Source organism: Rhinatrema bivittatum, chromosome 4 (genome assembly GCF_901001135.1).
Source record: "Rhinatrema bivittatum chromosome 4, aRhiBiv1.1, whole genome shotgun sequence".
Lineage (NCBI taxonomy): Eukaryota > Metazoa > Chordata > Amphibia > Gymnophiona > Rhinatrematidae > Rhinatrema > Rhinatrema bivittatum.
The window spans coordinates 112,037,690-112,065,657 of NC_042618.1; the positions used below are offsets into that span (position 1 = coordinate 112,037,690).

The window sequence follows — 27,968 nt, forward strand, 5'->3', positions numbered from 1 at the left end:
TTACAGCTCATCATACTAAAAGATATTTTCAAATTCTGGTGTCACCTCACAGTAACAGCAGCACAAACACGTTCCACTGCCAGACACACTGTGAACTAACACAAAACCCCGCAAAAAAGACACTCAAAATCTATACTGCAATCCCATCATAACATAACAGTAATAACACCAAGGACTCAAACAACAATAACCCTACCTGTGAATAAGCAAGGGTAAATATTACATTGGGTCCTAGAATAACAATACACCACTTACTGAGGAAACAAACCAGATTGCTTTAGATCCCTATACAGACACTACATGCTAGCAGAATCTCTCATCATGGTCACACACACAGAGCAGCCCTCACCAAATACAGAATACAAAATAAAGGAGCACAAATTAGAAAAAACTGAAATGGAAACCCCAAGAAGCCAGACTCTGTGTATTAACAATGGAAAAACAGAACCACCATTCCTCATAAAACAATAAAATCAAGAAACATAAAGCATCAGTTATAATAGTAAAACCATACTAATAAAAGAATATTTTAAAACTACTGATAACTGTATATGATTTTAATTAATAGAAATTCTATTTTTTACAATTTCCCAAACACCAATAAAATATTTCAAAACAGCACATATATCAAATAACACCCAGTAGTTAAAGCTAATAAAGATTTTAAAAAGCCCCTGCTGTCCATACATGGGAACTCTTGATTTCCAGTCACCCTGATATTGTCGAGGATTAGGAGGTTATCCTCTCTCTCTCACACATACTCACATGTCCATTCTCTCTCACACATACACTGTCACGTACATACACATTCATGCTCTTTTACCCACCATAACCTCTGGCTCTCACAGACACTGACGCACTCTCAGGCTGTAAGACACTCTCCCCCTCCACACACACTCTTACTCCACTGGATTTTCTCATACACACTCATGCTCTCACTCTCACTGGCTCCCTCACATACACACAAACACACACACCCAGGCAAGCTCCCAATCATTCTCACACTGATCCCCAGGCAGGCTCCCATTCATTTTCACACCACTCACTCCCCATCCCCCAGGCATGCACACATTCATTCTCACACACACACATACGCCATACACAGGCAGGCAGCTATTCTCACACATACAAACACCAGGAAGACACCCATTCATTCTCATACACAGACACACCCTCAGGCAGGCACCCATGCATTCACACATATACCCCCAGGGAGACTCCCATTCATGCACATGCACACACTAAAGGCAGATCCCCTCTTTTTTTTTTTTGCCAACAACGTTAGTCTCTCTCATTCCTCTGCTGCCACTGTCGCTGCTGCCGCATGGCTATTGGGGAGGTGCTGATTGTTGCTACTGGCACTGAAGCCCATTCTGCCTCCTCTGTGTATGCCCCGTGGGCTTCCAGTTCCTCCATGCTGATCTCGTACATTGTGAGATCCGCATAGAGAAAGTACTACTCTGCACATTCCCAAAGATTACATGTGCCAATCAGTAAAAAGTAATTTATTTTTTTTTACATTTGCTGACTGATCTTAATTTTCTAATCGGTTGGTCACAGGCTTTTTTTTTCCACCCTCCCTTTCTTATTTTTTTGCCAATTCCTTTTATGTTGTCTTTTTCTATTTCTTTTCTCTCCATCTGTCTTCTTCCCTCAAACATAGTCGGGTTCTCATTCTCGCATGCTTTCTCTCTCTCTCTCCATCTCTCTCTCATGCAGTGATTCATACACACAGGCTCTCACTGGCACATGCTGTCTGACTCTCACACACACAGGCTTTCTCTCACTCCCACATGCTGTCTTGCTCAAGCACAGGCTCTCACTGTCACATGCTGTCTCTCACACACACAGAGGCTCTCACATGCTGTCTCTGCAAACATTCAGGTCTTCACTCTCAACACACTCACACACAATCTCTCAACTCATCTCATAATGCACACATACAAGACTCTACAGGCCCTCAGCCTCTCTCTCACCTCTGGGCCTCCTCTTCATGGGTCGCCGCAGGATGGGCTCTGCAGCGGCCCTGGTCTTCTCAGGCCGCCCGCAATGTGGGATTCGCGGCGGCCCGTAAGCACTGCCCCTCTTCTGCACGCGGCTGATGCTCCTTCTCCTTCCTGCCCGTGCGGCTCCAGCAACACTTTTCTTCCGGGGCCGCGCAAGCAGGAAGGAGGAGGAGGAGGAGCACCTGCATGTTTAGACGCGACCTTTTTCTTCAGGCCGTGGTGACGTGAGCTCCACCACGGCCCTGCCGATCTTCTTGCTGTGTGTATCCGGCACACAGCACGGCAGTAGTTCACTGCTCAGCCGCCAGTGGGATGAGGTCCACTGGCGGCCGCATGAGCCTTCATGTCGGCCATCAGCGGCTCGGCACCCCCTAGTTTTTGGTGCCCTATGCAATCGCCTAGTTTGCCTAGTGCTTCCACCGGCCCTGCATTCATGTACAGTAGGTACTTCCCTGTGCCCAATGACAGGGAGAGCTACCTTGAAACTTAAGAACAGGAGTGTGTGCATATGTTTCATACTAATGACTTCAATTTTACTTCAACATTAGCATCAGTTTTCATATATGTATTTTGAATGTTATCATTAGAAAATATTATATTGTAATAATTTTGTTTCTCTAAAGGTGAAAAGCAGCAATCTCCAGTTTTAACCAGTGAGGAAACCAGGGATCCTTCTGTGGAATTTCACTCCATACTGAGCTACGGTGTGCAGCCCTCGTAAGTGTTCCAGAGCTAGATAAAAGATTTGGAAATGTTTCTGCAAAGTTTAAAACACTGTTTAAAATTGAGCTCTTTCTCTAAAAGAAAAGCCTTAAGACCATTTCTCTAGCATTTTTCACTTTTTTACAGTGCCATTTTTTTGCTTTCTGAGCATCCCATTTGAACATTTAATTTTTTTTCGGTATTTCTTTATATGTTTTTTGTTTTGCTTTATTTTTATATAAATCTATGGTGTGCCCACATCTTGAATTCTATGTGCAGTTCTGGTCATGCTATCTCAAACAGGGCTTGATGCAACTAGAAAAGATAGAATAGGGCAACAAAGATGATTAGGAGTATGGAACAACTTCCATATGAAGAGATACTCCTAAAGTCAACACTCAGCCTGGAAAAGAGATGACAGAAGTGAGTTCCCTGTACGTACCCGGATCAGTCCAGACAGTGGGTTATGTCCCTCTTCCAGCAGATGGAGTCTGAGAAAAACTTGAAAGGTGCCCTTATATAAGCAGGTGCACCCTCTGCGTCCCTCCAGTATTCCTCTGACTCCAGCAGATGCGAGTGGTATAACCTGCGGTTCCCCCTTCTCTCTCTGATACAGATTGAACATTAGTTTTCTATGTTCTCTGTGGTTTTGTTTCTCTATTTGGTTGGATCAAGTTTATTTAAAAAAAAAAAGTGTAAGCTGTTACTAGAAGTTCTCAGTGCCTCGGCACTAAAACTTGCAAGCAGAACTGTTCCCCCTGTTTAACCTTGTGAGGTGTTCAGGTAAGTTCTGTCTTATTTCTCTTCACAGATTTTTCATACTTTTATCATTCTTGGGGTGGTAGTTAGTGGTCCAACCACTCCCCCTTCCTCCAACGACATGTTGCCCTGAGAAGCCGTTTTTTCCTCTGGGCAGCACTAGCAGAGAAGCGTAATTCCTCTGCTCAAAAAAAAAAATTTTATTGGAAAGTTCCTTCAAGGTTCTTTCACAGTCGTTGGTATTTTGAGCGGAGGTTCCTTCCCGCTCTGGTCAGAATTCGGGAGTGAGCGCTGTAGCTGCCTGTGTTCCTCCCTCCCCCCATGCCGCGATTTTCACAATGCGGAGCCTGTGGAGAGCCCGGGTCTTGGTTCTCCAGGGAAGGCTTGTGTTCGAGGTGCCTCCCTGGCGGGGAGGGTCCCTCGACTCTGACCACTCGTTCAGCCGTGCGTTTGCAGTTGCGCCAGCCTCGGAGGGGGGGGGGGGGTCGGCCCCATCCCCATCTAGCACGGGAATGGTGGCCATTTTGATTTCCGAGCCGCCTGTTCCAGCGCAGCCTACTGATGATTCGGGCCTCGGTTTTTAACTGCCACCGCAGATTCTGTCGCCTGTTGATCCCCCCCGGACCTGGCCACAGCCTCAGGAGTTTCTTCGGGGACTCTCCCTGATATCCCCTCCTCGGACCCTTACCCCCCTGCCCCCTTTTCAACGGACTTTGTTCTGCTTCTTCACAGTGCATATCTGGCTCGCTTAGAACAGCAGCAAGAGCCAGTCCCTGGACCGCTTCCTGCCAAAGTCAGCAGAGTAGATCAGCCAAGGGATGGCACGGGGTCTGGGGCTACCTTGGGGTCCTCCAGGGTTCGGCTCGTCCCCCAGCCGGTTATGCCTGCTCCTATACCTCAGTATCCTTCTTTTCCTGATCCTGATTTGGATGATCAGACCTCCCACTTGCAGGTAGAAGGGGATGACCCTAGGGTTCCCCGCCTCTTTCACAGGGAAGAATTGGACCCCCTAATTCCCCATGTTCTGAAGGAATTGGATATTGATGCGCCTGAGGATGCCCCTGGCACCATCGCTAAAAAGGGGGATCCAGTTTTGGCGGGGCTGCGTCCACCGGCAAGAACCTTCCCTTTCCACGAGATGCTCCTACAATTGTTTTCCAGGGAATGGGATGCCCCTGATGCTACACGCAACATGGGCAGAGCTATGGACAAGCTCTGCCCCCTCCCTGAAGAGTACCTGGATCTCCTCAAGGTACCCAAGGCGGACGCGTCGGTTTTGGGCGGTCACAAAACGGACGACAATCCCAGTCACAGGTGGAACCACTCTCCGGGATCTTCAAGACCGAAAGCTTGAGGCATACCTCAAAAGGATTCTTGAGGCATACCTCAGAAGGATTCTTGAGGCATACCTCAAAAGGATTCTTGAGGTATACCTCAAAAGCATTCTTGAGGTATCCGCTCTGGGTGTCAGAGCCGCTGTCTGTAGCTCTCTTATGCAGTGTGCAGGTCTCCGATGGTTCCAACAACTGTTCAGTGCGCAAGACCTGCCTCAGGAGGAAGCGCAGCAAGCAGAGCGTCTGGAATCAATCCTAGTTTATGGGGCGGATGCGCTATACGACCTTCTCCAGGTTCTGGCCAGGTCGATGGCTTCAGCTGTCTCAGCCAGACACCTTCTTTGGCTTCGGAATTGGTCCACGGATGTTTCATCTAAAAGTCAGGTGGGATCCTTACCTTTTAAAGGAAAATTACTTTTTGGAGAGGAACTGGAACAGATTTATTTATTTATTTATTAGCTTTTATATATCGACATTATTAAGTCCCTCGGAGAGAATAAGGTACATAAGTTGCCTGAGGATCGCCCGATAAGCTCCAGGACTTTCAGCTCCACTAGGAGCTGTTTCAGGGGTCAATGACTGTTTCGTCAGTCCAGGCCAGTCTCTCAGAGGCCACCTTCAGCTCGTTCCCAGTCTTGGTCACATTCCTTTCGGGACCAAAGAACAACTCTGGATAACCCCTCCCAAGGAGGCCCATCCAAGTCTTCTCAATGAAGTTGTGCCAACCCACGCCTCGAAGTCCAGGATAGGAGGACGTCTTCGCCTCTTCTACAAGGAGTGGGTCAAAATTACCTCAGATCACTGGGTTCTGGATATTCTAAAGCATGGCTACGCGTTAGAATTTTCTTGGCCCCTAAGAGACAGGTTCCTCTTCTCTCCGTGCGGCCCAGTGCAGAAGCAGCTCATCGTACGGGAGACTCTCGACTGACTCCTGGCCCTGGGAGTCATCCTTCTGGTGCCTTTGGCGGATCAGGGGTCAGGCAGTTATTCTGTTTACTTCGTAGTCCCCAAAAAGGAAGGATCATTCCGTCCAATCCTCGATCTCAAGATGGTCAACAGAGCCCTCAAGGTTCCTCGCTTCCGGATGGAAACGTTGAGGTCCGTCATTGCGGCAGTTCACCGCGGGGAGTTTCTGGCCTCCCTGTACTTAACAGAGGCTTATCTCCACATTCCGATCTTCAAGGAGCACCAGCGTTTTCTGCGCTTCAAGATACTCGGTCAGTATTTCCAGTTTCAGACACTACCCTTCGGCTTAGCAACTGCTCCCCGCACTTTCACCAAGGTCATGGTGGTAGTGGCGGCAGCCCTCCGAAGGGAGGGAATGCTAGTGCACCCCTATCTGCATGTGACTGGCTCATTCGGGCGAAGACCAGGGACCTGTGTCAACAGGCCGTCGACAAGGTCCTACGGCTCCTCCGCTCCCTGGGATGGATTGTCAATTTTTCCAAGAGCAGCCTCACTCCCTCGCAATCTCTCAACTTCTTGGGAGCACACTTCAACACCAGAGTGGGCAAGGTGTTCCTTCGCCCGGACCGGGCCCGGTCCCTCATCTCTCAGGTACAGCGCTTCAGGGGCCTCCCGCTCCCCACAGCATGGGACTATCTCCAGGTTCTGGGCTCTGGCGTCAACTCTCGATTGGTACCTTGGGCCTTGGCACATATGCAACCTTTTGCAGAGAGCTTTACTATCACACTGGAAACTGGTCTTGCAGGAGTTCCAAGCCCCCTGCCCCTGTCGGATCTTGCCAAGGACAGCCTGGGCTGGTGGCTCAGTCTGGATCACTTGTTGAAGGGAGTGGACTTGGAGGTCCCTCAGTGGGTAATCATCACCACGGATGCCAGCCTCTCTGGTTGGGGGGCTGTGTGCCACACGCAATCGGCTCAGGGGCAGTGGATGCCGATGCAGGTGACATGGCCGAGAAATCGACTGGAAACCAGAGCAGCCTGGCTCGCATTGAAGCGTTTCCTCCCCCTCGTCCATCATCAGGCCGTAAGAATACTATCCGACAATGCGACCACAGTGGCGTACATCAATCGGCAAGGCAGAACGAGAAGCCATCTTGTCTCTCTGGAAGCGGACAAGCTGATGGCATGGGCAGAGCTTCAGCTCTCTCGCCTGGCAGCGTCCCACATTCCAGGGGTGGACAATGTCCAAGCGGATTTCTTAAGCAGGCAACACATAGATCCTGGAGAATGGGAACTCTCCGTGGATGCAATGGCTCTCCTCTTTCACCGGTGGGGAACTCCCCACATGGACCTAATGGCGACTCAGTGAAATCTCCACGTTTTTTTCAGTCGGAGAAGGGAGCACGGGGCAGAAGGAGTGGATGCCCTGGTCCTTCCATGGCCACGACATCTCCTGCTCTACGTGTTCCCGCCCTGGCCCCTGGTGGGAAAGGTAATTCGGAGAATAGAAATCCACCAGGGACCGTGATCCTGGTAGCGCCTGAATGGCCACAAAGACCGTGGTTTGCGGACTTGATCAACCTCAAAGTGGACGGTCCTCTTCGCTTGGGACATCTACCGAACCTCCTACATCAGGATCCAGTATTTTTCGACAGGGCAGATTGCTTCTGTCTTGCAGCCTGGCTTTTGAGAGGCGCCGGTCAAGACGACGAGGTTACCAAGAGGATGTTATTTCCACTCTCCTCAAGGCCAGGAAGACTTCTACTTCCCTTTCTATGTCCGGGTCTGGAAGGTTTTTGAGGCCTGGTGTCAGTCCATCAACATACCTCCACAGCGTGCCTCCATTGCCCAAATTCTTTCTTTTCTTCAGCGGAGTCTGGAGAAAGGACTGGCCTACAATTCTCTGCGAGTCCAGGTGGCAGCCCTGGGCTCTGTCATCCAACATCTGGACAGGGCTCCTTTGTCAGCTCATCCTGACATAGTTCGTTTCTTGAAGGGGGTCAAGCCTCCAGTCCACGCTCTGTACCCTTCCTGGAGTCTCAATTTGGTACTTCAGGTCCTGGCCGGTCCTCCCTTCGAACAGCTGAACAGTGCTACCCTTAAGGATCTGACACTCAAGACGGTCTTCCTGGTCTCCATTACTTCCACCCACAGGATCTCGGAACTTCAGGCTCTCTCTTGCAGGGAACCCTATCTCCGCTATACGGATTCTGGGGTGTCCTTGACCACAGCCCCATCTTTTCTACCGAAAGTGGTCTCGGCGTTTCATGTGAATCAATCGGTGGAACTTCCGTCCTTCTCGACTGAAGACTCCAGGGAGCTCCGCCGCCTTGATGTCAAGCACGTTCTTATGCGCTATTTGGAGGTGACTAACGAATTCCGTTTAACGGACCATCTCTTTGTCCTCTGGAGAGGTCCCAAGAAGGGCAACAAGGCTTCTAAGACTTCCATTGCTCTCTAGTTGAAAGAAGCAATCTCTTCAGCATACGTGGGAACGGGGTGGCAGCCTCCAGCGGGGATCAGGGCTCATTCTCTCCGGGCTCAAGCCACCTCCTCGGCCGAGAGTCAGGCAGTATCTCCGCAGGAGATTTGCCAGGCATCTACGTGGAAATCGCTACACATCTTTTCTCAGCATTATCGTTTGCATCTTCCATCACCGGGTTTTGACTCCTTTGGCGCTCACACAATTCGAGCAGGGCTATCCGGGGCCCACCCTACATAGGGAAGCTTTGGTATATCCCACTGTCTGGACTGATCCAGGTACGTATAGGGAAAAGAAAAATGTTCCTTACCTGCTAATTTTCGTTCCTGTAGTACCACGGATCAGTCCAGATGCCCTCCCTGAGATTTTTATGCGATTGGGATTGTCTCTCAGCTGTTATGTGTACAATTTCTGCGTGGTTCTTTTTGCAACTTTTATTTTTCTCAAAAAAATTGGTATTTTATGCCGGGTTTATAATTGTTCAGTTTTCTGAGGTCACTTGATCCATCCACACTATTATTTTATGCTTTGATATTCTGAATACTGGAGGGATGCAGAGGGGGTACCTGCTTTTTTAAGGTCGCCTTTCGAGTTTTTCTCTGACTCCATCTGCTGGAAGGGGGACATAACCCACTGCCTGGACTGCTCTGTGGTACTACAGGAACAAAAATTAGCAGGTAAGGAATAATTTTCTTATATGTTAGATTTATATAAAATCATAAATGGTGTAAAGAATGTAAATAGTTCATTTATTATTCACTATGGGCCTGATTCACTATGCTTTTTTCCCCCTCCATAAACACAGAATGGGATAACAACTTTAGTAAATCAGGTCATATATCTCATAATGCAAAATCTCGGGGGCACCCGATGAAACTATCCGGTGACATGTTTAAAATATGGAAAATAAAGTACTTCTTACAGTATATGGTTAACCTATGGGACTCCTTGCCCTGGGACTTTATGGAGGCAAATAGTATAACTGGGTTTGAAATGGGATTAATCAAATTTTTGGAATTAGATTAGTTATGGATGGAAGGGAGCAATAGGGGACATTTCTTATTCACATTTCTTATTCACTGCTTTAATATACTCATTGCTTGCTGCTGTTGGGTTAGCTGGGACCTTTGGTTTGACCCACTTTGTTAGTTATGTTTTTATGCATTATACTTTTTGATTATGAGAACTTGATAAAAGCACAGATATCTCCTCCTAATCTGGATCATCCTCTGCATTCAAAAAGAAAATGTCTGGGCTTATACTAAGCTCATAGCAAACAGCTATAAAATGCACATCGAAAAAATTTGAAACTAAATAAATTGATATCAGGTGAAATTCTCTGGAGGCCTCTATTCACTTTCCTTCTTCCCAGCATACTTTGATCCCATTTTCTCAGCCCATCCCTATTCCCCTTCTCCAGCCCACTCTGTACACACTATTCTCACAGGACAAGCAGGATGGTTGTTCTCACAAATGGGTGACATCGAGGATGGAGCCCAACCACGGAAAACTTTTGTCAAAGTTTCAGGAACTTTGACTGGCCCCTACTGGGCATGCCCAGCACGGCACTAACCCTGCAGCCAGCAGGGGTCTCCCTTCAGTCTTCTTTTTTCCGCGCAGCAGTAGCCACGCGGTCAAAGAGCTCTTAACCACGTTCCTGACAGGAATTCTTCAATTAAATTTCTGAAGAAAATTTGCCCCTCAGGGGTCTCCCTTCTTCAAATTTTTCACTCCGCGGAACTTCGGTAAGTTTTTGCCATCCTTTGGTCAACTACCGTCGAGTTTGGCCCTCGAGGCCCGTTGGCAGTCGACAGTCCCGCGGCTAAATTTTTGGCCTATGGCCATGGCGTCGGGGTTCCGTCGGTGTCCGGATTGTACCCGAACTATGTCAATCACAGACCCACATAGAGTCTGTGTTTTGTGCTTAGGAAGCGAGCATGATGTCCTGACTTGCACCAAATGTGCCCTAATGACACCAAAAGGTCGCAAAGCCAGAATGGAAAAGATGGGACTCCTTTTCCATGCTCGTACCCCAACGCCATCGATTGCATCAACGTCATCGGAACCGGCACCGTCGAAGTCTCATCATCATCGACAGCCCTCCGGTGACCGTCCGCCATCGACGACTTCATGGCCATCGACTCCTGTCCCTTCCCCTGATCATCGAGGGGATCGGAAGGAGAAACATCGCCATTGACGTCATAAGTCTCGGCCCGTCGAGGAACCGATGTCATCAACCTCTGTACTGTCCGAGCCTCCGCCAAAGAAGTCTCGACCAGAAGTGGCACCGTCCACTCCTGTCTCGCAGACACCGAGGCAACCCTCACCCCTCCGGGGTTTGGGAGCCACGATTCCACCGGTGACGGTGGTCCCTCCGGCTCGGCCTCAGCCTCCCTCTCCCGTCGAGCCGGGTCTCGTTACCCCAGGTCTCCGGGCAGAACTGGACCGGCTGGTCCAGGAGGCCATTGACAAGGCGATACTACGGTTCCAGACTCCTCCGGCACCGAGAGTGGAACCAGTCACCGATCCGATTCCAGCAGCACTGGCACCGCTGCTTGCCCGGATGGAAGCGCTTATGAATGCCCTTCCACCGGCAACACCCGGATCACCGACAGCCTTCTCATCAGGTGGAGAAACACCGTACCGAATTCCCCCTTCGGGGGTAGTTCCATCGGTGCCTTGTCGTCCCTCGCCACCGATACATTCCTCGGGGGCGATACGCACATCAACTCCACCGAGGATTCCGATGCAGACACCGATTCCCTCGATGCCGACACCGGTTCCTTCGATGCCGGCACCGGCACCGATGCCGGCACCGATTCCATCGAGGACATTCTCGATGCCCCCAGTGATTCCTTCCAATTTCTCGGAGCCTCAACCGGGGCCTTCAGGTATTCAGCCCCCTCATGGTCCTACAGGTCAGCATCCTGATCCTTATCACACCTGGGGTGATGATACCTCTACTGACACCGATGATTTGCTTTCACCACCCTCTCCTGCGGGGAGTAGAAAGCGTTCTCCCCCTGAGGACCTCTTTCATAAATTTTGTGAAGGAAATGTCGGAGTTGGTCCCTTTCCAACTTCAATCTGAACAAGATGACAGGCACCAGATGATGGAATTGCTCCAATTCCTGGATGCCCCTAAGGTCATCACCTCTATTCCAATTCATCAGGTTTTTCTAGACCTTCTCAAAAAGAATTGGGAATCTCCTGGATCTATTGCTCCGGTAAACAAAAAAGCTGACTCTACCTATCTCGTACAGTCAGCACCTGGCTTTCAGAAACCACAATTGGACCATCATTCTGTTGTGGTAGAATCAGCTCAAAAGAAAGCTAAACGACTAAAGCCACATTCTTCCATACCTCCTACTAAGGAAAATAAATTCCTAGATAGTATAGGTAGAAAGGTGTACCAAGGAGCCATGCTGATCTCTAGAATAGCTTCTTATCAGCTGTATATGACTCAATATAATAGGGTCATCCTGAAACAGATGCAGGAGTACTCAGATGCCTTACCAGAACAGTTCCAACCACAGCTTCAATCCCTACTAAATAAAGGATTTGAAGCTGGGAAGCATGAAATAAGAACGGCTTATGACATCTTTGATGCTTCCACTAGACTTTCTGCTACGGCCATCTCTGCCAGACGCTGGGCTTGGCTCAAGTCATCTGACCTTCGTCCAGAAGTTCAGGACAGGCTCTCTGACTTGCCCTGTCTAGGGGATAATTTGTTTGGTGAGCAGATTCAGCAAATTGTTGCTGAACTAAAGGATCATCATGAGACACTTAAACAGCTCTCATCCATTCCTCCTGACTTGCCTTCTAAACAGCCGTTTAGGAAGGACTCCAAAAAGTCTTTCTTCCGGCCACGGAAGTATTATCCCCCACTAGCCAAGGCTAGGCCTGCGAGGTCTTACCATAAAACTCAACCTCGCCAGTCTCATAAACAAAAGCCCACCGCAGCTCCACAACCTGGCCCTGCGGTGGGTTTTTGACTCTCACTTAGAGAGCACTTGCCAAACCCCTCTTCCAGCCATACCAGTAGGAGGTCGGCTGTGCTACTTTCTAGAAAGGTGGCATCATATCACCACAGATCAGTGGGTGATAGCGATAATTGCACAGGGTTACCATCTCAACTTCCTGACTCTCCCTTCCGACTTCCCACCCCTGCAGGCGTGGAGACTCACCGATCACTCTGTTCTTTTAGAGCAGGAAGTTTCTCTTCTCCTACAGTCAAACGCTATAGAATCCGTTCCTCCCTTACAACAAGGACTAGGGTTCTACTCCAGGTACTTCCTGATCCCAAAAAAGTCAGGGGGGCTTCGTCCGATCCTGGACCTACGGGCCCTCAACAAGTACCTTCACAAGGAGAAGTTCAAGATGGTAACCCTGGGCTCGCTTCTCCCTCTGCTGCAAAGAGGGGACTGGCTATGCTCTCCAGACCTGAAAGACGCATATACCCACATTGCGATCACGCAATCTTGTCGCAAATACCTGCATTTTCTAGTAGGCCGGAATCACTACCAATATCGAGTGCTACCTTTCGGCCTGGCATCCGCACCACGAGTTTTCACCAAATGCCTTGTGGTAGTTGCAGCTTTTCTGAGGAAGGCAGGTGTCCACGTCTACCCCTATCTGGACGATTGGTTAATCAGGGCCCCAACCCAGCAGATTGCTCGGTCCTCCCTGACCCTAACAATTCAAACTTTGCTTTCTCTAGGGTTTCTTGTCAATTACGACAAATCCTACTTAGTCCCATCTCAGACCTTATCCTTCATTGGGGCAGACTTGGACACCTTACAGGCAAAAGCCTTCCTTCCTCATCAACGGGTTCAAACCCTTGTGTCCCTAGCTCGCCAGCTGCAGTCTCAACACACAGCAACAGCTCGCCAATTCCTCGTTCTACTGGGACACATGGCCTCCTCAGTTCATGTGACTCCCATGGCCCGTTTAGCCATGAGAGTCACACAATGGACTCTGAGATTACAATGTACACAAGCTGTTCAGCCTCTGTCCTCCATTGTTCGCATCACCGATGCACTCCGTCTGTCTCTTGCCTGGTGGACAAATCAATCCAACCTCCTACAGGGCTTGCCTTTTCTTCCACCAGATCCCCAGGTAATCCTCACCACCGACGCTTCCAACATCGGTTGGGGAGCCCATGTAAACAATCTACAAACTCAGGGATTCTGGTCACTAGAGGAAGCCAAACACCAGATAAATTTCCTGGAGCTGCGAGCAATTCGCTATGCTCTAAGGACTTTTCAAGATTGCCTATCGAACCACGCAATCTTAATTCAGACAGACAACCAGGTGGCCATGTGGTACATAAACAAGCAGGGAGGCACAGGCTCCTTCCTTCTGTGTCAGGAAGCTGCGCAGATTTGGGCAGAAGCCCTCTCCCGCTCCATGTACCTCAGGGCCACCTACCTGCCGGGAGTAGACAATGTATTGGCAGACCAGCTGAGCCGTGTCTTCCAACCACACGAGTGGTCACTCAATCCTTTGGTAGCGACCTCTCTGTTTCACAAATAGGGTTATCCCCACATAGACCTCTTTGCGTCCCCTCAGAACCACAAAGTGGACAATTACTGCTCTCTCATTCGGAGCCAGCACTCTCGGCCGAGGGATGCATTCTCCCTCACGTGGACAACCGGTCTGCTCTATGCATTCCCTCCACTTCCTCTTCTGTCGAAGACTCTCGTGAAGCTGCGTCAGGACAGATGAACTATGATCCTGATAGCACCGCACTGGCCACGCCAAGTGTGGTTTCCCATACTCCAGGATCTCTCCATCCGCAGGCACATTCCTCTGGGAAAGGACCCGCATCTGCTCACTCAAAACGGCGGATGCCTCCTCCATCCCAACCTCCAAGCCTTGTCCCTGACGGCATGGATGTTGAAAGGTTAGTCCTTCAGCCATTTAACCTTTCGGATTCAGTTTCTCGTGTCCTGATCGCTTCACGAAAGCCTTCCACAAGAAAATCTTATTCCTACAAATGGAAAAGGTATACTTCATGGTGCACTTCTCAGTCCCTTGATCCCCTTTCCTGTCCAATCTCTAAATTCTTGGACTATCTCTGGCATCTATCAGAATCAGGTCTAAAGACCTCTTCCATTAGAATGCATGTCAATGCGGTAGCCGCCTTCCATAAAGGTATCGGGGGGTGTCCCTATTTCAGTACAACCCCTTGTAACACGCTTTCTTAAAGGCTTGCTCCATTTGAAGCCACCTTTACGTCCTCCGGCCCCATCTTGGGACCTTAATCTGGTTCTTGGTCGCCTTATGAAACCACCTTTCGAACCTCTTCACTCCTGTGACCTAAAATATCTCACATGGAAAGTGTTATTCCTTTTGGCTATCACTTCAGCTCGCAGGGTTAGTGAATTACAGGCCCTAGTTACCTATCCGCCTTACACTAAACTCCTGCAGGACCGGGCAGTACTCCGCACTCACCCCAAATTCTTACCTAAGGTAGTTTCAGAGTTTCATATTAATCAATCCATCATACTACCTATCTTCTTTCCCAGGCCCCACTCCAACTCCGGGGAACAGATTCTGCATACCCTGGACTGTAAACGGGCTCTAGCTTTTTATCTAGACCGTACAGCTGCCCACAGGAAGAGCACTCAATTATTTGTCTCTTTCCATCCTAACAAGTTAGGGCAGCCTGTGGGTAAGCAGGCTCTTTCCTCATGGTTGGCGGACTGCATCTCCTTTTGCTATCTGCAAGCTGGCATTCCTTTCCAAGACCGTGTCAAAGCACACTCTGTGAGGGCCATGGCGACTTCAGTAGCACACCTTCGATCTCCCTAACACAAGCCCAGAATTCTCTCCACCCCCCCCCCCCCCACAGCCCAACTCCAGCACTATATCTTCTCTTTCCCCAGCACACCCTGCCTCCCTTCTCATCCCTTCTGTCCCAGATATTTGTCACTCCCAGTTTGAATGCCCTACTCCAACCTGACCCAATCAGTCCCGCTGTTTTCCCCCTCCTACCCGACTTTCTGCTTCTCTCCATTTCCAGAGCTCTCTTTTCCAGTCTGCCTGTCATTGTGACTCCATCCAGTCCTGCTGCTCTCTGGTTTCCTGTGCCCTGCCGACAGCTTCCTTATTCCCCCAGATCAGTTCAGATGCATATTTTTTTCTCCCCTACCAGTAGATGGAGACAGAGAAGAAAAGCTTTGCTGAAACTGTTGCTTAAGCCAGTGTACGACCTGCAGTTCTTCAGTATTCTCTGTCTCCAGCAGATGGTAGGGGTGCAAAACCTTCGGTCTGGAGCTTTGAATTAAAAAAAAAAAGAAAAAGAAAATGAAGGATAAATAGCTCACAGGGATGCTAGGTTCCGTGAAGGGCCAATTCCTGATAGAGTAGGGTGAGCCAGGGGGTTGGTGTTGCTGAATTGTCTCTGCTTGGATTCTATGAGTAGACTGATAGCCAGGAGTCTGGTTCCTTCTTTTTCCCCACACGGCTCTCTCTCTAAAGGGAGGTCTCTGGAGAAGGCACTGGCAGGGAAATACACCTGTTTTGCTTTTGGTGATCTGTCTCTTAAAAAAAAACAAAAAAAAAACACGGGAGGCAGGCCTGATTGACTTGTTGAAATCGACAATCAGGGGAGAGAGAGTCAGCTGCAGCTTGAGCGTGTGAGGCCAGATATAAGCTCTGCACTGCCATGAGACTGTTTTTTTTGGTGAGTGGTGTTCTGTCCCGCCAAGAGCAAGTGTAGCCCAGGTCCCAGGATGGCAGCAACTGCAGAGTGCAGGAAACGCTACAAATCGTGTGGGGACAAGAAAGTGCAGGTGAACACATTGGGGCTGTGTGGGCCATGTACTAAAGGCGGGAAGGCAACTCAGTGACTGTGGCTCTGGAGGTGAAGCTGACAATGCTGCTCTTCTTTGCAGTGTGGGAACTATGGCCATTTTAGTCTGTTCTCACAGTACAGGGAAGATCAGGGAAGGGGTCTGCTTGTCCTCTTCCATCATCCCCTGCCGTACAGGACTTAGGTAGTGCCCAGGAAAGATCTAATGAGGACGGATGCTCTTCAGAAGCAGATTCTGAGTCTGGTAAAACCTTTTCAACTGACTTTTTGCAGTTGATGCACAAAGCTTTTTTAACAAGGAAAGGAACATTAGGGAAACATTAAGGCTCTAAGAGTCTCCTGTGTCTGAGCAAGACTCGTAAAGTATCTCCCCCCCCCCCCCCCCCCCCAGGCTAGAGGGGCTCCTATGAACTCCTGGCAATAAGCGGCATACTGATTGGGAATCGAAGGAGTCTGCGGGCTTTGAGGTAGAGGGGGACCCCTTAATAGAGCCTCCAGGAGATGAGGATGAGGACCCTGCAGAAGAGGGGGAGATCTCTAAGGTGGAAGGGGATGATCCCCAGGGTAGGTTCAGCACGTCTGCAAAAAAGAATTCTCTGAGGACAAGCAGAATGGTGGTCCTCATACATGAGTGACATTATCAGATGGAGCTTGGCATGGAACGTTGATCTCAAAGAATCTAGAACTTTCAAACATGCCCTACTGAGCATGTGCAGTTGTAGTCATCACCTTCCCCTTCTAGGCAGAGTCCCTCAGTCTCTTTTTTCCGCAGAGCCATGTGGTTGCAGGAGTCATATGTCTCAGGGTATTCAGCTTTGCTCTCTCTCCTCACAGTTTTTGTAAGTGATTTTCTCTAGAGCTGCAGCAGTTTCCTTTCCTTTACCTTATGGTCGTTTTAGTTCTTTTCCTTTTTCTTCTTCTTTCTTCTGTCGCATGGTGGGCCTTAGTTGCTGTCCTGTCTGGCAGTCTATTTTTATCCCTTATTAAATTAATACTGCACCAGCAGTTTAGTATCTGTCCTCTCCTTGCTCTGTTTTTTTTTTTAACCTTTGTCAGGTGCTGGCAGAACTGACTGAATGCAGTCTGTGGGTGATCCATGTTGACCGCTGAGTCTGAGGATTCGCCTGAGTTTTTACCCCAGCAAGAGTTCCATGTCGTTTCACCAATCGATTGGCATCAATGGTTCAGACAGTGCAAAGATCGAGAACCACACCATTCCTGTGGGTGGGAGAGCTCATCCTCCCCACATTCAAAGGAACTAGTCTCCTTAGGCAGAAGCCCTGGATGATGTAGTCTCCCCTCCTGCTTGCCAGTGATGGCAGTGCAGTCACCTTCTGAGAAAGGTGTGCAGGAGCCTGGGCAAGCAGCTAGTTGCCGCATATTTGGTGCCATGCCTCGTAACGGTTGCCCTTGCACATCTGTGACCAGCACACCATTGATCTAGCACATCAATGTCAGGACCGCATCGGGGACCAGGACTGCAATTGAGCCTTGATGCCATTGATTTTCTGGGACGCCCTTGATGCCACAAGGGCCTTCTGTGGATCTCGATGACCCTGAGTCATCGAGCAACATGGGCCTCGATGTGGTGGAGTAGCGGCACCAACCTCTAATGTCAGGGACCAAGTCTGCCATTAAGCACCATGGTCCCCCTCAATGCCATTAGAACCACCCTTGATGCTGATGATCTCGCTGACTTGGTGCCTTCGATGACAATGATGCCTTGGTGCCATCGATGCTTTCGATGCCCTCGGGGACTTCGATTCCATCGATGCCCTGAGGGCCATCTAGCCCATTGAGGTGAGTGAGTAGCCACCCTTGATGCCTTCGAGGTGCGTGACCTCAATGCCGAGGCTCCCCTCGGGGCCATCACAGTGCGGAGTTGCCCTGATACCATCGAGATGCAAGGCCACTATAAAGGCCAATGGGTGTGTTCGCCACTGATACCTTTCGTTGCTGCCCTCGCCAATTTCAGGCACCACCAACGAGGTACTGGGATTGCCATTGAGCACCCTAGTTGTCCCCGAGGCCATGAACCGCTGGGGCTCTTGAGAGCCCTCGGGTGCCAGTGAAGCCCTTGAGCAACAGAAATTTCGGCCTTGAACAGATCAAGCGCTGGGGTTGCCATTTGTTCAAGACGTCCTGGTATGCTGAGACAGTGTTCCAGTGCCCTCGAGGCTCCTTGGCGGTGTCCAGACGGGGCACTGAGGGGCATCATGCTGTCCCATCATTGGCCTATGGCTATCAGGCATCATGGATGCCAGTGATCTTGGGGGCCCGGAGCATCGGAGGCCCCATCTGGATTTGTGCATCATCGGTGTTAATGAGTGCTAGCAAGGCTATCGTCAGCCATAGCTGCTGGTGAGGGACACTATCAAGCTCGCAGAATGGATAGGTGAGTCAAGGGGAACAGTGGATGGCACTGTGACAGTATTTGGTTCCTTTGGTTTCTGATGAGGCATGTCTGGGCCGTGTCAGGGCTGCAGAGCCTATGTCTGCAGGTGCCCCTGGCATCCTTGGTACTGCCAGTCCAGTGATGCCTTCGGGCACTGGGGTCTCTAATGGTGCCAGTGGGCTGTTGAGATCCACGGGCTCCTGTGGCGCTGGGGATGGTGCTATATACAGTCAAACTGATCAAGATTCGGTCCAGCACCATCAAAGCCCTGGGTGCAGCATTGTTTGGTGCCCTTGATGTGATCATCATTGTTGAGCACAAAAGCGCTACGGGCTCTATGGATGCCATCACCACTGTGGACACCATTGGATGCGGTTGGATACTGCAGGATACAACCAAAGAGCACCATGGGCACAGTCTGTCGCCATGGACTTCACTGCTGTCGTTTCACGAGGGAAGCGGTGTGAGCCATTCCCGAGACAGTTTCAAAGGCTGTGTCCACCCTTTTGGAGCATTTATCAGATACTGAAGGGGGTGCACCATAGAACGCCACCCATCACATTGCCTTACCAGCGCCCCAGTGGCTCTGGGGTCACCTTAGTCGCACTGTTTTTGCGCACTCCACTGGGAGTTACTCTGAAGGTATAGCCCAGAATGTGCGGTTGGATACTGCAAGGCATTTACTCAAGCATCTCCGATGATGGCAGGCGGCATTCTCCCTGTCTGTGCAGTTCTCAGCCATGCCAGGGTTATGCCATTGTCACGCCAAGGTCTCAGCCTCTTTGTCAGTTCTGCACCACAAAGTGCTAGGGAGCACCGGCAAGGAAGGTGTCATTACACCCTCTGTGATTTGCCTTTTGGCAGCGCGCAGCCACCAGCTCTAGCATGTGGTGCTCGGTCCTTGCTGTGTCGTGGGATTCTACCCACAAGCACAGTGAGTGGGGTCATAGGTGTGCCACCTCCATAGGATGGGATACCACTGTATGAGTACTGGTCAGCGTGCTTTTACAGTGAAGGGCTCTATTCTTCAGTTGCCCTCTATTGTGTGAGTATGTGTGTGTGTTTCCCTTGTGGCGAGCAAAGTAGGTTTTGCGCTGCAGCCACAGGACTGACCCAGGACTGCGTTCCTGGTCGAACCCCAAGGGGAGTAGACACCAGGAGGGTAGAGCCAGGAGTGTTCTTCCTCAGAAGAGAAATGTCTTTCGATCTCTTCCATGTCGCACATCTCCTTTGTGGGGAAGCCCCTTGGGCTCCGTCCCTAGCAGGTTTATCACTGAACCAGAGCCTCGATTCTTGGATCTGTGCATCTCCTTATAGGCCAGGGCTGGGGGACGGCAGCGGCAGTCATCTGACCATTTTTGCTGGGGCCCCTTCGTTGATTACTGTGGTGGCTTCCCATCTGAGGATTGCTGCCAGTGGCAGATTGGTCACTTTTGAACCTCAGCGATCAGTGATTGTCTCAACTCTCAACTGGAGAACTGAAAGGTTGTTTGGGATCGGAAGGCCCCAATTCCCATTGCTTTCCTGTCCCTTCAGGAAGGAGGCATTCAACTGGGTTCTAGTGCAACTTTTATGAGTTTCCCTCTGGACACCTGGTTGTCCATCCCTGTAAGGGGGTGTCCCTCGTTCTCAGTTTCCCATAGAAGGCATGTCACTGCTTCTGACTGGCGGTTGCTCTCAGTTCCTCACAGGATCTGAGAGCTGGTTGAGCAGTAGTGCTCTCCTTAGGTTGTCCTAAAGCATAGCAGGTCTGTTTCGCGAGGGAGCCATTCCAGATTAGCTCCTCAGTGAAGATTAGGGGTTTCTCCCATCCAGTAGTCAACTTTGATACCTGCTGAGCTTAATGGACTTTTTTGATAAGGACCAGTCATCCTCGCCTGCGGGACCCTACGTCAGTGAGGAGGGTTCTAGTCCATCTAATTGGCGAGTATGTCTTTCAGCCTATCGCCATATTCATGGTTGAGGGAGTTGGGGGACAAAGGACCCCGCAGCAGAGGTGCTGCTCTTTGGTGCAGTGGCTTGCAAGGTACACTTCCCCATTTTAGGGATAACCCTCTCTGCGGACAGGGGAGTCCTGGTTCGTGCACCAATTGTTCCATTTACTGGACCGCATACTTCCTTGGGGAAAGTATATGCTGTCATGGCTGAGGTATTAATACTTAAGCCAGGTTCTTGGTAATCTGTTCCGAGATCGCTCTTGCCTTGCCCTGGTATCCTTAGGGTTTCCAGGCTGGTGAAGAAATCCTGTTTGACAGGGGTTTGCATTTGTGGCACCCCAGCTTCCTTTCTCTTAGTGGAATGTGTCTGGATTTCTTCCCTGAGGAATTTGCTCTGTTTCAGCTATTCCAAGCAGGCTGAGAGCTCTATCTCAGTGGGTAATTCCCTACTGGAATCGGCAGTGAGTTATTCGCTTGGGATTGAGTTGTTATATAACCTAGCGACTTGTGCTTAGCCCTGCAGTCCAGCAGTCTGCCTCTTTGTGTTCTTTGCTCTTTCCAATTTACAGTTGGAATTTCAGGGAGGGGGGGGGGAAAGCTATGGCATTCTTGGTATATCTTGGTATATACCTGCAGGGAAAGATACACCACTTTTTCCCTATATTTTCGCCAAGCTCTGGCCAATACTGCTTTTACTTTTTCTCACTTCATTAGGTTGCCCAAAGTGTCTTTCTGCTCACCTGAATTATCCTGTAGACAGGATGGATAGCCCTGCCCTTAACGGGGTTTAGTGTGGGTGAGCTTCAGGCCTAACTTATCTCCCTGTTCTGGTGTTTGGGCTAGCGATCCCATTTAGGGATGGCCTCTCATCCCTGAAACTCTTGATGCTGTCCTGATCAGCTATGTCTGGTACTTTGGCACGTAGAATCTGTCACAAACCCTGCCATTGTTGTTGATTATTCTTCCAAGCGTTGCTTGGGTTTTCTACCCATTGTACCTATTAGCCAAACATGGGCACACTTCGGCAGATGCATTCTGTCCTTCGGATTTCAGTGGATCGCAGTTTCTTTCTGCGGAGTTCTTGGGCCCCAGTTGGTTTTTGGGTGTCTTGTAACACTGAAGGAAACTGTGATCTTCGTCCAAGAGTCCTTCTCTTGCTTACATCTCTAGACTTTTTCCTGTATCCAGGAGGTTCTAGACCTACTGTCGTCGTTGCAGTTTACTGATCCGAGATACTGCTTGTACTGTTTTCTGTGATGCAGAGTATGTTTCTTGCAGACACTCACATCACTCCTCTGCCTTAGGCGCCCCTGCTACACATGGGGGTTTTCTGCTTCGGTAGTTTCTTTGGTTTTTTTTATTTGTAGAACCCAACCCTTTTCCCACCTAGACCCCTTGTGGGTCAACTGCCTCATAGGCAAAAAGGAGAAAGGTGATGCTTTCAGTACTGTGCTGTTTCCCGCTTTGTCCTGTTCAGACAGCCTAAAGCTTGAAAATCACCCATGTGTGAGGACTACCATCCTGCTTGTCCTCAGAGAAAGCAGAGTTGATTACCTGTAACAGGTGTTTTTCGAGGTCAGCAGGATATTATTCCTCATGAAACTGACTCGCCTCCCCTGTGAGTTGGTTTCTTAATGTACTAGCTATATCATGGACTGAGGGACTCTGCCTAGGGGGCAGGGAAATGACTACAGCTGCACATACTCAGTAGGGCGTGTTTGAAAGTTCTAGATTCTTTCAGATCGAAGTTCCGTGCCAGACTCCATCTAATGATGTCACCCATGTGTGAAGACTAACATCCTGCTGTCCTCGAAGAACACCTGTTACAGGTAAGTCTGCTTTATTTCCCCAAGTTTTAAAAGAGCATGGGATTAAAGAGGTTTGGGAAGATTTTGAAGCATGTGGGAGAAGATCCCATCATGGAAGGCCTTTGGGATCCAGCGAGAACCTTTCCATTCCATTGTATAGTCAAGAAGCTGGTTTTTAGGGAGTGGGATACTCCTGAGGTAGTTTTAAAGGTCGGTAGAGCGATTGAAAGCTTAACTGCTACTGAAGGATGCATTGGAGCTCTTGAAGGTGCCTAAGGTGAATGCGTCAATCTCAGCAGTGACCAAGAAGATGATCAATCTGGTGGTGGGTTCAGCTGCACTAAAAGATGCTCAGGACTGGAAGATGGAAATACATCTTAGGAAGATGTTTGAAATCTTGGCCTTGGACATATGGTGGCTGTGTTTACTAGTTTCTTGGCATGGGCCTGTTTGCACTGGTTCAACATCTTCAGGTAGAGGGGACAGGAGATTTTCATCCAAGCAGGCAGAGCATTTTGGAGGCTGGGGTATCTATATTGCAGATGCTTTGTATGACTTGCTGTGCATTTCCACCTGGAATAAGATGTCAGCTGTTTTGGACAGAAAACTGCTGTGGTCGCATAATTGATCGGCAAATGTCTGGCAGTCTTCCCTGGAACTTGAGTGAGTGCAAGGGGCATAAATTGACTGAAGATAAGTCCAAGGGGTATAAAAAGAGCCTCCCAGGTAGACAAAGAATACCGGGAGTCAAGAAGGTATCAGCTGGCAAGGGACCCTCCTCACAGAGGTAGAAAAACCATGCATCTGGACTAATCTGTGATACTCCAAAAATGAAAATTAACAGGTAAGAACCAATTTTCCTTTGCTACATACGTATGTTCCTCAGTTGTGGGTGAGGTGCACATGTGAGCTGGCACATACACGTACAACTTAGCAGTCCCTATGTCCACTGGCCTCCAGCATGTGTATATGTCAGTTGGAGCTTACACATAAGAACATGCCATACTGGGTCAGACCAGGGGTCCATCAAGCCTAGCATCCTTTTTCCAACAGTGGCCAATCCAGGCTATAAGTACCTGGCAAGAACCCAAAAAACTAAGTTTATCCCAATCTACTGATGCTAGTAATAATAGTGGCTATTTTCTAAGTCAACGATTAATAGCAGGTAATGGACTTCTCCTCCAAGAACTTATCCAAACATATTTTTTTAAACCCTGCTACACTAATTGCACTAACCACAACCCCTGGCAACAAATTCCAGAGTTTAGTTGTGCGTTGAGTGAAAAATAATTTTCTCAGATTAGTTTTAAATGTGCTACATGCTAACTTCATGGAGTGCCATCTAGTCATATTATACGAAAGAGTAAATAACCAATTCACATTTACTCGTTCTAGGCCTCTCATGATTTTAAACACCTCTAACATATCCCCCCTCAGCCGTCTCTTCTCCAAGCTCTTTAGTCTCTTTAGTCTTTCCTCATAGGGGAGCTGTTCCATCCCCTTTATTATTTTGGTCACCCTTTTCTGGACCTTCTCCATCGCAACTATATCTTTTTGAGATGCAGCGACCAGAATTGTACACAGTATTCAAGGTGCGGTCTCACCATGGAGCGATACAGAGGCATTATGACATTTTCTGTTTTATTCAACATTCCCTTGCAAATAATTCCTAACATTCTGTTTGCTTTTTTGACTGCCACAGCACATTGAGCTGATTATTTCAATGTATTATCCACCATGACGCCTAGATCTCTTTCCTGGGTGGTAGCTCCTAATATGGAACCTAACATTGTGTAACGGTAACATGGGTTATTTTTCCCTATATGTATCACCTTGAACTTATCCACATTAAATTTCTTCTGCTATTTGGATACCCAATTTTCCAGTCTCAGAAGGTCTTCCTACAATTTACCGTATTTTTCGCTCCATAAGACGCACTTTTTTCCACCAAACGTGGGGGTAAAATGTCTGTGCGTCTTGTGGAGTGAATATAAAAAAACCCAAAAAACCCCATCCCAACCCTTTAAAGTTAATTAACTACAACCCCCCCCCAACCCTCCTGACCCCCCCCCCAAGATTTGCCAAAAGTTCCTTGGGGTCCAGCGGGGGTGCGGGAGTGATCTACTGCACTCGGGCCGTCGGCTGCTGTTATTCAAAATGGCGCCGATAGCCTTTGCCCTTACTATGTCACAGGGGCTACCGGTGTCATTGGTCAGCCCCTGTCACATGGTAGGAGCAATGGATGGCAAGGCCAATACCGACCAATGGCAACAGTAGCCCCTGTGACATAGTAAGGGCAAAGGCTATCGGCGCCATTTTGAATACTGGCAGCTGACGGCCCGAGTGCAGAAGATCACTCCTGCACCCCCGCTGGAACACCAGGGACTTTTGGCAAGTCTTGGGGGGGGGAGGTCAGGAGGGTGGGGGGGGGGTTTGTAGTTAATTAACTTTAAAGGGTTGGGATGGGTGTTTTTTTTTTTTTCCCCCCCCAACAAAGAGAACGGTAAATGTTTTCTGATCCGGGGAGTGGACAGAAATGGCCCTCCCCAGACCCAAAAATGAAATGGGGACCAAAAATAATTTTATGCCCTCCCCTAATTTGCTCCATAAGACGCACAGACGCCCAGGAACAGAGGCAGTTTAGCACACCATTATTATTTATTTATTTATTTATTTATTTTTAATTTTCTGCTCTGAATTCTAGGTGCGTCTTATGGTCAGGTGTGTCTTATGGAGCGAAAAATACGGTATCTTAATTACTCTGAATAATTTTGTATCATCTGCAAATTTGATTACCTCACTCGTCATATTCCTTTCCAGATCATTTATAAATATGTTGAAAAGCACGGCTCCCAGTACAGATCCCTGAGGCACTCCACTGCCCGCCCCCTCTACTGAGAAAATTATCCATTTAATCCTACTCTGTTTCCTGTCTTTTAGCCAGTTTGTAATCCATGAAAGGGCACCACCACCTATCCCATGACTTTTTACTTTTCCTAGAAGCCTCTCATGAGGAACTTTGTCAAATGCCTTCTGAAAATCCAAATACACTACATCTACCGGTTCACCTTTATCTACATGTTTATTAACCCCTTCAAAAAAGTGAAGCAAATTTAGGAGGCAAGACTTGCCATGGGTAAAACCATGCTGACTTTGTTCCATTAAACCACGCCTTTCTATATGTTCTGTGATTTTGATCTTTAGAATACTTTCCACTATTTTTCCTGGCACTGAAGTCGGGCTAACTGGTCTGTAGTTTTCCTGGATCTCCCCTGGAGCCCTTTTTAAATATTGGGGTTACTTTAGCCACCCAAAGGTCTTCACGTACAATGGATGATTTTAATGATAGTTTACATATTTTTACTAATAGATCTGAAGTTTCATTTTTTAGTTCCTTCAGATCCATGGGGTGTATACCATCTGGTCCAGGTGATGTACTACTATATAGTTTGTCAATCAGGCTTACTACATCTTCAGTCCATCTGAATCATTGCCCATGAAATACTTCTCCGGACCGGGTATCTCCCCAACATCCTCTTCAATAAACACCGAAGCACAGAAATCGTTTAATGTTTCCCCGATGGCCTTATCTTCTCTAAGTGCCCCTTTAACCCCTCGATCATCTAATGGTCCAACTGACTCCCTCGCAGGCTTTCTGCTTCGGATATATTTTAAAAAGTTTGTACTGTGAGTTTTTGCCACTACGGCCAACTTCTCTCTTAGCCCGTCTCATCAATGTCTTGCATTTAACTTGCCATGGCTTATGCTTTATCCTATTTTCTTCTGTTGGTTCCTTTTTGAATGAAGATCTTTTGGCTAAAATAGCCTCTTTCAACTCACCTTTTAACCTTTTATTTGGTGGACTAAATATCTTAGGGTAATTTTCAAAAGAAAATGTAAATGTAACAGACTATCATAGCAATTTTCAAAAGCCCATTTATCCACATTAAATGTACTTAACATGGGCAAAACCTATTGACAATTCAATAGCATATATTGTAGCAATTTTCAAAAGATTTTTTTAACCTGTATATTTTTCTGTTCTTTATTTTAACAAGATTGAAAAGTTATACGTCATGGAATACATTAATTCTGAAGTCGTTCTTTAGATTGAGCACTGAGCATTTGAGACATGAAAGGTTGTGTTTGTATATAAGCGCACGAGTAAGCCTTTGTTTTTTGTGTGCATGTGAGAAAGAGGTCCGATTCTGGTGTCAGAGATGCAAGCATTGTGAGTGGTTCTGTGTGTGTGTGTGAGAGGGAGGTTGTATATATATTTCTCACAGGACAAGCAGGATGGTAGTCCTCACATATGGGTCACATCACAGGGTGCAGCCCAATCACGGAAAACCTCTGTCAAAGTTTCCAGAACTTTGACTGGACCCTTCTGGGCATGTCCAGCATGGCACTAACCCTGCAGCCAGCAGGGGTCCCCCTTCAGTTTTCTTTTTTCCGCGCAGCAGTAGCCACGCAGTTAAGGAGCTCTGCAGAGATTCCTGACAGGAAATTCCTCACGGAATTACTAAAATTTAATTAACCCCACAGGGGTCCCTCCTTCAACTTTTTCAACCACGGTACTCCGTTAAGTTTTTTACCCGTTTCCCGTCGATTACCGTCTAGTTTGGCCCTCGCGGCCTACTGGCCGTCGACCATACCGTGGCTCAATTTTTTCATGGCCATGTGTCGGGGTTCCGCCGGTGCCTGGACTGTAATTGCACCATGTCCATCACAGACCCCCACAAAGTCTGTGTAATGTGTCTCGGATGTGAACACGATGTCCTAACCTGCACCAAATGTGCCCTAATGACACCAAAAAGTCATAAAGCTAGAATGGAGAAAATGGAACTTCTCTTACGTGCTCAAACCCCGACGCTGTCTATTGCATCGATGTCGTCAGAACCGTCACCGTCAACTTCGCAACAGTATCGACCCCCGGCTGGTGACCGTCCAGCATCGACGACTTCTCAGCCTTTAACACCCTCTACTCCCCCTCAGGACCATGGGGATCGTAGAGATAAACATCGCCACCGGCATTGAAAGTCTCGGGCCATTGAGGGAGCGAAACCATCGACCTCGCCTTCGTCCGAGCCACCGTCGAAGAAGCCCCGTCCAGAAAAGGCACTGACCTTTTCGGCGACCGGGTCACCAAGCCAACCCCAACAGGGTATCGGGAGCCGCAACTCCGCCTTTAACGGTGGTCCCTCCAGCTATGCCTCTGCCTCCTTCTTCTGTTCCGGAGCCGGGGCTGCTTGCTCCAGGTCTCTGAGAAGAACTGGACCGGATGGTTCAGGAGGCCATCGACAAGGCGATGCATCGACTCCAAGTTCCTCCAGCACAGACACAGATACCGATTGCGGAACCGACCACGACCCGATTCTAGCAGCGTTGGCACCGCTGCTCTCGAGGATGAAGCACTCATGGCCGCTTTTCCACCGATGAACCCTGGGTCACCGATGGCTCCAATGCCCTCCCCCGCTTACTTTGTCATCGGGAGGAGAAACACCGTTCCACATCCCTCCATCGGGAGTTCTGCCGATGCCGATACGTCCGGTGCCATCGATCCATCCATTGGTGCCTGCACTGGTGCCTTCAATGCCTTCATCGGTACCTCCAGTTAGTCCTTTGGAGCCTAGACCAGGGCCTTCAGGGATCCCACCGCCCCATCCTCCTCTAGTCCCCTAGAGGAGCAGGTGGTGATCCCTATGATACCTGGACTGATGATTCTTCACCAGACACCGATGATTTGCCTTCACCACCTTCACCTACTGAAAGCAGAAAGCGTTCTCCTCCAGAGGACCTTTACTTTATAAATTTTGTGAAG

General features: G+C 48.8%; 1 protein-coding gene across 1 annotated transcript in view; it reads left to right on the top strand.

Moving 5' to 3' along the window:
• Positions 1-27,968, top strand: part of UBR1 (ubiquitin protein ligase E3 component n-recognin 1) — a 596,438-nt gene that overhangs the window by 414,201 nt on the left and 154,269 nt on the right. The window contains 1 exon segment of the mRNA XM_029598685.1: positions 2,630-2,723. Coding sequence (XP_029454545.1) covers positions 2,630-2,723 — 94 coding nt within the window.